Source organism: Myotis davidii, unplaced genomic scaffold, assembly GCF_000327345.1.
Source record: "Myotis davidii unplaced genomic scaffold, ASM32734v1 scaffold478, whole genome shotgun sequence".
NCBI classification, from domain to species: domain Eukaryota; kingdom Metazoa; phylum Chordata; class Mammalia; order Chiroptera; family Vespertilionidae; genus Myotis; species Myotis davidii.
The window spans coordinates 4,624,546-4,633,526 of NW_006289570.1; the positions used below are offsets into that span (position 1 = coordinate 4,624,546).

The 8,981-nt window shown below is 60.5% G+C and overlaps 1 protein-coding gene across 1 annotated transcript in view; it reads left to right on the forward strand.

Annotated features, from left to right (window-relative positions):
- The window catches only part of OSBP2 (oxysterol binding protein 2), a gene marked incomplete at its 5' end in the record, with an annotated part of 53,495 nt that overhangs the window by 44,076 nt on the left and 438 nt on the right, over nt 1–8,981 (forward strand). The window contains 10 exons of the mRNA XM_015562836.1: nt 2,722–2,917; nt 3,407–3,524; nt 3,948–3,999; nt 4,191–4,337; nt 5,148–5,393; nt 5,872–5,992; nt 6,116–6,219; nt 6,290–6,385; nt 6,464–6,648; nt 8,816–8,978. Coding sequence (XP_015418322.1) covers nt 2,722–2,917; nt 3,407–3,524; nt 3,948–3,999; nt 4,191–4,337; nt 5,148–5,393; nt 5,872–5,992; nt 6,116–6,219; nt 6,290–6,385; nt 6,464–6,648; nt 8,816–8,978 — 1,428 coding nt within the window. The remainder of the gene's footprint in view (nt 1–2,721; nt 2,918–3,406; nt 3,525–3,947; nt 4,000–4,190; nt 4,338–5,147; nt 5,394–5,871; nt 5,993–6,115; nt 6,220–6,289; nt 6,386–6,463; nt 6,649–8,815; nt 8,979–8,981) is intronic.

The following is an 8,981-nucleotide window of genomic DNA, read 5'->3' on the forward strand; positions in this document are numbered from 1 at the left end:
AGGGGGGACCTGGAGGGAGGGGGGAGGAGAGCCTGAAGCAGGCAGGCTGGGGTGACTTGGAGGGAAGCCTGGGAAACAGGAACCCGGTCAGGAGACCTCGCGTGTGGCCTGAGAGTGCTTCGCCTTTCACTTTCAGTGAAGCTCGTGCAGCCACTGCCTGGAAGCCGGGCTATTGTGAGGCCGAGGCAGGTACGGGAGCCCCACTGGGAGGTCCCTGTTGTTACCTAAGGGTGAGCGGCAGCTGGGCCTGGGGAAGGAGCTGGTGCGGAGGCAGCAATTCAGGGCCAAGGCCCCAGGTCAGAGGCATCAGAGCAATAAGACCCAGGTCAGCAGGAGCCATTGGCTGCTAGATACCCTGAGGCTTCTGAGCCCCATTTGGAGGCCATGGGGGGCTCCTTGCGCCCCCCCAGGCGGAGCCCCGCCTCGTTCTTCCGGGGCCGTGGGAAGGCTCCTGTCCAGCTGACACTGTTCTGCTGCCGGAGAACCTGCTCATTTGGGTCCTGGGGAGAGGAATAAAAATAGATTCTAGAACTGTCTAAACTCAGTTGGCAAACTGGTGGCCAGATGGCGCTGGATCCTGTGTGCAAGGAGCAAGCTCTTCTGAAGGTGGGAAGGGCTATTTTAAAGTCTGGATCCCAGTGAAAGCTGCCGCCTGGTGCCTTATGGCGTCACATCGAGGCGAGGCTGTGACTGCCCTCGGTGGGGAGGGCTGGCTGGCCCCTGCGGGTGCCGGGCGGCCTGTGCTGAGTGCCAGGTGAGGAGTGGGCACAGGCCGATGGCCAGCCCAGCCCTGGGAGCTGCTCGGCCTCGAGGGCCCTGGAGGGTGGATAGACAGGATGGCGGCTGGGCTGGTCCTGACCCAGAGGGACCCCATCTGAGTCCGACACTCCCGTCCCCGCTTCAGGGCCCGAGCTGGCCCTGCTTCTGGGAGTGTGGCACCCTCCAGGCCCTGCTCGCCTGCCGGCATTTGGGGAGTGGTGAGGTCGCCGTCAGGATTAGGATTAGGAACACAAGAGCGATCAGCTTGTCCTCCTCCCTCCTGGGCGAAGGCTTCCAGCTCAGGAGCTCACACAGCTCGGCTGACAGTTTCCTATCGGTGGGCAGCTCTCTGCCTCTCACCAGGCCAGGCTCTGGGACGGGGAGTCCCGGCTGAACAGGGCCCGCCCATGTGGGGACCCCCTTTCTGTCCCGGCCTGTTGGTTCTCACCCCCGCCCTCCCGGAGGTAGAAGCCCACAGCTCTTCATCCCAAGGACCTCTGTCGCCTCGGGGACTCCATAGGAGTCCTGGGTTTCAGCTTCTGTTTGTCCCACGAGGACTCCAAGGCCCAGGAGGTCACAGTCCTGCCTAGGGTGGGCAGTGAGGCCGTGCCTGTGAGGGCCCGGATGCTGGGCTCCTTATCCTGCCTGCTCCCTGCCCCGTGCACAGTTCAGCAGCCGGTGTCATGTGGGCAGGGGCCCCCGGGTGCCCCACTCAGAGCGTGGCAGTGTCTCAGGGGAAATGTGACTGGGGGTTCGGAGCCTGGACCAGCCAGGCCTTCCCTGGATCCCCCCCACCAGCAGCCCCCCTGCTGGGCCCCAGGCTAATCCGGCTTAGTGGGCAAACAGTAGTGCACAGCCCAGCACCTGCCTTTGTGCCGTGTGGCCAGCACCGGGCTGGGCGAAGGGTGCCAGAGGAAGCCCTGGGCGGTGGGGACGGACACCAGGTAGGTTGGGTCACAACATGAGGAACTGTATTTAAAGGACCAGAAGGTTGAGAACCACGGCCTTAGATACTGTGGTGCAGCAGCCTCAGCCCCGTTCCCTCTGTGTGCAGCTGTGACATTCTGATCTTGTATCCAGCCCAGCCACATGTGGCCTGTCCCAGGGGTCGCACTCCTGTCCCCTTGCTGCTCCTCGCCAGCCCGTCCTGCAGTGGCCGCGAGGCGGAGGTCACGCACGTCCTCAGCAGCCCTGCCGTGTGGGCAGTGTCCCCAGCAGCAGGGCGAGTCCTGGTGCTTCGACAGGGTTCTTCCCCGACACCCTTGCTTGTGACCCGCCTGGGACCCGCTGTGTGACCTGAGCCCAGGTTCACTGCCTGTGGAGTGGGGGGGAGGCGTCCCTGTAAGCGTCTGGAACATTTCCGCCCGCCTCCCCACCACCGCCTCTCCCACCTGCTGGTGCGGACCCAGCAAAGAGGTGCCTTCGGTTGGGGTGGTCACTGGTGTGCAGTCAGGGACCCCATCTGCAGTGGGAGGAAGGGATGGGAACTGGGGGCGAGGTGGAGGCCACTGTAGGGCCCAGGGGACAAAGGCTTGGATCCCACACTGCAGGGGCGTCCGTGAGTGCCGCTCCACAGGAGCAGGGGCGCCCTATGGATCCATTATTTGCAAACTCAAAACAGCCCCCGACTGGGGACGCCCCGGGCGCAGGTGCTCCCCTCCCGGGAGCCTGGTCAGCATAAGGAGACGGCTTTCCTTCCGAGTCTCCCACCCCCGCCTGCGCCAGGACACCTGTCAGGATAAACCCCGGCCCTTCTGGAGAAGCTGGTTATGGTGGCTTAGGTGTGGCCCCATGGGCCCCGCACCTTGACCTTGAGGGAGGGTGGGAGGCCCCTGGACCTGAAGTGGCCCAGGGTCTTGCAGAGGAGCTGCTGGGAACGGAGCCCCAGGGGTGCAAGGGGTGGAGACAGGGCCCGTCCTCCTCACTGGGCGACAGGCTCTGCTCACACACTCTCCCTCCCAGGCCTGCAGGGACTTTGTGGCACTAGCAGAGGCACACAGCCGGAAATGGCAGCGGGCGCTGCAGTATGAGCAGGAGCAGCGCATTCACCTGGAGGAGACCATCGAGCAGCTGGCCAAGCAGCACAACAGCCTCGAGCGGGCCTTCCGCAACAGCCTGCCCGGCCGGTCCTCTGACCCCAGCAAGAACTTCAACTCGGGTGAGCGCTGGGCCGGGCCGGGCCACTCCAGCCGCAGCCTCCTCCCGGCTCCCCGGACCCATGCCAGCCCTCACCTGGCCAGTCTCCCCGCGTCTAGGTTCCACTTCTCAAAAGACAAGTTCAGTGACCCCACTGTCCCCTCGGTGCCAGGGCTGGCAGGCAGCTGCCCGAGGCTGGGAGTCATGGTGCCCTGGGAAGAGCAGCTAGGCCACCCCCAGACTGAGCAGCATGTAGAAGGATGGGGGGCGGGGGCTCTGGAAGAAAGGAGGCTTCTGAGCCAAGCAGTGACAGGAAAGCACATTCGGAGAGCAGATGAGGACAGCCACGGCAGGTTCATCAGGACCAGGCCGCCGGAGTTGGGAAGGCTGGGGGGCGGGGGGCACAGGATCAGAGTATGGGGTGCGGGTTCTGTAGGCTCTGGACCCCTCAGGTGGGTGCGACGAGGCTCTGTGAAGCCGCAAATGACGCAGCAGCTCTGCGTGTCCCTAGAAAGCCTCTTGACTTCCAAGGAAGAGGACAGTGAGGAAGATGAGGATACGGAGTATTTCGACGCCATGGAAGACTCCACCGCCTTCATCACTGTGATCACCGAGGCCAAGGAGGACAGGTGGGCTCTCGGGGCTGCTGCTTTAAGTCTCATGCCAGATGGCATTTCTGCTTAGATTGGGTCTGTTGTTCCTTAAGTCAAAAAAGGCCCCAATCGAGTTTGTATCAGGGTTTCATTTTCAATGGACAGAGAACAGGGCACTCACTGGCACCCCTGCGGCTCCTCCAGAGGTGCCCCCCGGCCTCACCTGGTCCTGGGTCAGCCTGGCATCTGAGCATCTGCTGCCACGGGCCTCAGAGAGTGGGGGCCCCTCCAACCTGCCCCGGTCCCGCAGCCCCACTGAGCATCCTGAACCGAGAGACGCCCCATTGGAAGGAAGCCCGGTGCCCCTCCGATCTCAGTGGAGGGCCTGCTAGAAGGCGGCCAGGCCCTGGGGAGGCCTCGCATTTGTAAATAACCTGCCTCCCACTGTGTTTCCTGCAGAAAAACTGAGGGTGGGACCACAGGCCCTGTGGACTGGACCCCGGCAGACAATGTGAGTGACGGGGAGACCCTGAGGGGGGGCCAGCACCTGGAGCTCAGGGCCCTGGGGCAGGCCCAGTGGCCTACTGCCTTTGGTCCCAGCAGCAGCTGGTCCTCAGACTCCCTGGGTCAGGGGTGAGGACGAGGCCTGGGGGGCCATGTGCTCTGGCCTCTGCTGATGCACACACTCTGCTTCTCTGGCAGGTACAGGATGGCGCTTCACTCATGCCCAAGGGCCCCCCCAAAGTCAAGAGGCGTGTCCGCATCCCAGACAAGCCCAACTACAGCCTTAATCTCTGGAGCATCATGAAGAACTGCATCGGCCGGGAGCTCTCCAAGATCCCCATGCCGGTAGGGCTCAGGCAGGGGGCCTCACTGGGTTCCCTGGGAGTCGCCTTCTCTGCTGCCTGAGGCGCGAGCACACACTGTTGAATCATGTCATTGCCGCGATCCCCCAAGAGCAGAGGTCTCAGGCTCTGAGGGAGGGGCTCTGCGGTGATCAGAGACTCAGGGACCCCCATGTCGCTGCACCTGACGGGGCCTTATGATGTCCTGGCTGTCCTGACCCGTCCGTGGGACTGGCAGGCTTGGGCTGTGTGTGTAGACAGGTAGGCCCTCCCCCAGCGAGGTCACACAGCAGGCTCAGGGTACAGGCGGGCACCCTCTGGCTGCCAGGCCACAAGGGCATCTCCAGAGAAGGAGCTTGGAGGCTCTAGGCCAGACTTGGTTCCACTGTGACCCCAGACAAGTCCCTTCACCTCCAGCCTCTGCGTCCATAGCTGCAAAGGGGGGAGATGAACGGCACCCACTTCTGAGTGGTCACAGCCCAGCACCACAGCTGGCAGGTGCTCTCAACAGAAACGCTGCATCATAGCTCAGTAGCTCGGAATATGAGCAAGACCAGCCCCACTTTGTCCACATCCACTCATTCCCACGGCTCAGTGCTGGGCAAGGCAGAAGCCCTGGCGATGACACCCTGGGGTGGGAGAAGGACAGCAGGTCAGGGCGGTGAGGGCTGTGGGGGAAACGAAGGTGGGAGGGGCGGGGAGAGGAACCTCCCTGAGGGTGCTGTCTGAGCAGCAATGTCCCTGCACATCTAGGGTGCTACGCTGGGAGCAGCTGGCTCAGCTGGACCCCAGACGGACCCCCGCCCTCCCACAGGTCAACTTCAACGAGCCCCTGTCCATGCTCCAGCGGCTGACGGAGGACCTGGAGTACCACCACCTGCTGGACAAGGCGGTGCACTGCACCAGCTCGGTGGAGCAGATGTGCCTGGTGGCCGCCTTCTCCGTGTCCTCCTACTCCACCACGGTGCACCGCATCGCCAAGCCTTTCAACCCCATGCTCGGGGAGACCTTCGAGCTGGACCGCCTCGAGGACATGGGCCTGCGCTCACTCTGCGAGCAGGTGAGGCCACACACTCCTCCAGGCCTGGGGTCAGAGGCGACGAAGGGGACCCAGCCTCTGGTCCTGGCATGCACATGCCCATGCCCATGCCCAAGGAGCTGTCAGGCTGCAGTCCAGTTAGGCAGCTGGGTCTCCTGCCTCTGGGCAGGGAGTGGGGACGTTAACTGGAAAGTGGGCACCGAAGCCCTCGGTGGACAGGAACACCTTATCAGCCCTCAGCACAGCCCGTCGCAGGCACCCTGACATCCTGAGGCGTAGGCTCTGCCATCACCCCCACTTCACAGCCTGAGAGTCGGGGGTGGAGACGCCCGGCCCCTGTCTCACAGTCACAGGCTGCACCTGCTTCTGCGCCCTGGCTTTTCCTTGGAGCACTGTCTCTCCGGGGCCTCCAGGGCCACAGGACAGGCTGTGTCTGGCTGCCTGGGGGCAGGCCTGGCCCGGGTCCCGCAGACACTCATGTGCGGCGGGTCTGTCGCAGGTGAGCCACCACCCTCCATCAGCCGCGCACCACGTGTTCTCCAAGAACGGCTGGAGCCTCTGGCAGGAGATCACCATCTCCAGCAAGTTCCGGGGCAAATACCTCTCCATCATGCCGCTAGGTGAGCCGGGCCTGTGCCCTCCCAGGGCAGAGACGTTCTGGATAAGGGGGAGGGTTTTCCCACACCCAGAAGCCAGCCACCAGCCTGGGAGCCATGACCGCCGACCCCGTCTCTCGCCTCCAGGTGCCATCCACTTAGAATTTCAGGCCAGTGGCAATCACTACGTGTGGAGGAAAAGCACCTCAACTGTGCATAACATCATCGTGGGCAAGCTCTGGATCGACCAGGTCAGGGGCACCCTCGGGAGCGGGGGTCTGGCCTGGGGATCAGCCGCTGACCACCACCCTCTCTCACCAGACGGGGGACATTGAGATCGTGAACCATAAGACCAAGGACCGGTGCCAGCTGAAGTTCCTGCCCTACAGCTACTTCTCCAAGGAGGCGGCCCGGAAGGTAAGCAAGGCCGCCTCGCAGAGCCTTGAGGGTCGACCCGGAGAAGGCCTTGCCCACGCTGGTCCTCCGTGTCCACAGGTGACAGGCGTGGTGAGTGACGGCCAGGGCAAGGCCCACTACGCGCTGTCAGGCTCGTGGGATGAGCAGATGGAGTGCGCCAGGATCGTGCAGAGCAGCCCTGGCGTGGACGGCGTGGACGGCAAGCGTAAGACCGTGTACCAGACGCTGCCGGCCAAGCTGCTGTGGAAGAAGTACCCGCTGCCGTGAGTGGGGGGACCCGGCCAGACAGGAGGCCAGCGGCATAGGGGTCAGAAGGGCTCAGTCCACATGTGGGCAGGAAGCCGAGCTGTGTGGCTGGCATCACCCAGGGCGGCAAGTCCTTTGCAGAGCCTTCCAACAGCTCATGGGACAGAGTCCCCGTGGTCCAAGGAATGGAAACAACACAGTGGCACACAGACTCCAAAGATAGGAAACTTAAGATCACTGTCTAAGGCAGGGGTCCTCAAACTTTTTAAACGGGGGCCAGTTCACTGTCCGTCAGACCACTGGAGGGCCGGACTATAGTTTAAAAAAAAACTATGAACAAATTCCTATGCACACTGCACATATCTTATTTTGAAGTAAAAAAAACAAAACGGGAACAAATACAGTATTTGCATGTGGCCCGTGGGCCGTAGTTTGAGGACCCCTGGACTCTAAGGGAACCCATCCGCCAAGTCCAGGTCAGCAGAAATCATCAGAAGCAGGCAGGGAGACAGGCCTGGGAAGAGGAGCAGGTCCTCACGGTGCCCTGCGGACTCTGGTCTGAAAGCAGGACCTGGTCTGGAGCAAAAACAGGAGAGAGTTTTGCACGCGTAGATCTGCACAGTGGGACTGTTTAAACTGAATGAAGTGAAAGTACTGAGCCACCAGGTTTTAAAAAGGGATTACTGCCCGGGGAACAGCAGACTGACAGCTGCCACCTCCTGGGCAGTAAGGGAGCTTGGAGGCCGATGAGATCTCCCGGGAGCACAGACGCGGCTGGAATTAGACGCCAGCAGACCTGCACTAAAGGTTGCGCCTCTGGCAGAAGGGAACTGATCCCAGATGGGAGATCTAAGAATGTGGACCTAAGTGAACAGTGGATACACACAAATAACCACATGGGGTTTAAAATGTAAACATAAAACGTAACTGCGATGATGTAAGTCAGAGGGGTGAAGGGAAGGAAACTTCTTGAAGACCCTCATGCTGCCCAAGGGGAGGGTCCAGATGTGTGTGATTCCTAGAGTGACCACTAAGATGGTATGTGTAATTGGAATCCCAGTAGGAAAGGAAAAGAAAGAAAAATGAGAAGTAAAGCAATGAAAGACCCCGGGTGGAAGGGGCCTTTAGAGTCGCAGAGACAGGAGGGACAGACAGACTTCTGCCCAGACCGCACTATAGTGGGAGAATCAGATGGACATCAGGTTTTTCAGCAGCTGATGTTGGGTTAATATTTTCAAAGTAAAGAAGAAAAAATAGTAGGTAAATTTTATGTTCAGCCAAGCTACCATTCAAATATGAGAGCATGACCAAATATGTCCTCAGGGAACAGCTCGGCAGGTTTGATGCCCCAAAACCCACAGTGAACAAGGTACTGGGCGTAGCAAGCAACCCAGGAGGTGCTGCAATACATACCCTGACCAAGGGGGGCTATTCCATAATCCAGCACCGAGAGGGGAGACCGAGAAGGATGCGAAGGAATCCAGATACATGCACCTTCTGAGAGAAATACATCGTGGAAATCCTAACCAATAAAACCACAATGACAAGCCCTAGCTAATTTGAGCCCTAACTGGTTTGGCTCAATGGATAGAGTGTCGGCCTGCGGACTGAAGGGTCCCGGGTTCGATTCTGGCCATGGCCATCCCTGGGTTGCGGGCTTGATCCCCAGTGGGGGACGTGCAGAAGGCAGCTGATCAATGATTCTCTCTCATCACTGATGTTTCTATATCTCTCTCCCTCTCTAAAATCAATAAAGTATATTAACAAAACAGCCCATAAAGACGGTATTAATATCAGGTAAAGGAGTCTTCAAATCAAAAGCATTATTAGGGATGGAAGAGTAGCTACAGGTTAAAGAGTTGATTTCCTTAAGGAGGTATAATAGTTTCAAACATTATAGCCTCAACAGCATACAAAGCACATGTTGTTAGTAAAGGTGTAAATGGATAAATCCATCATCACAGTGGGAGACTGAAGAGATGATAAATTTGAACAAGTGGACGAAATGGGGACACTCCCAGGAGTGTAATGTAGACGCAGCCAGCGGGCGGAGAGGGGGGAGCAGTCGGTGGAGCAGCGGGTGCTGCCCGCTCCTCGGGGTGGGGGTGTGCGCTGGAAGGGGAGAGGGGCTGGGCCTCGGGTGGGCGAGGGGCGCGGGGGACATGCCATGTCGTCCCCCCACAGGGAGAACGCCGAGAACATGTACTACTTCTCCGAGCTGGCCCTGACCCTCAACGAGCACGAGGAGGGCGTGGCGCCCACGGACAGCCGGCTGCGGCCCGACCAGCGGCTGATGGAGAAGGGGCAGTGGGACGAGGCAAACACGGAGAAGCAGCGGCTGGAGGGGAAG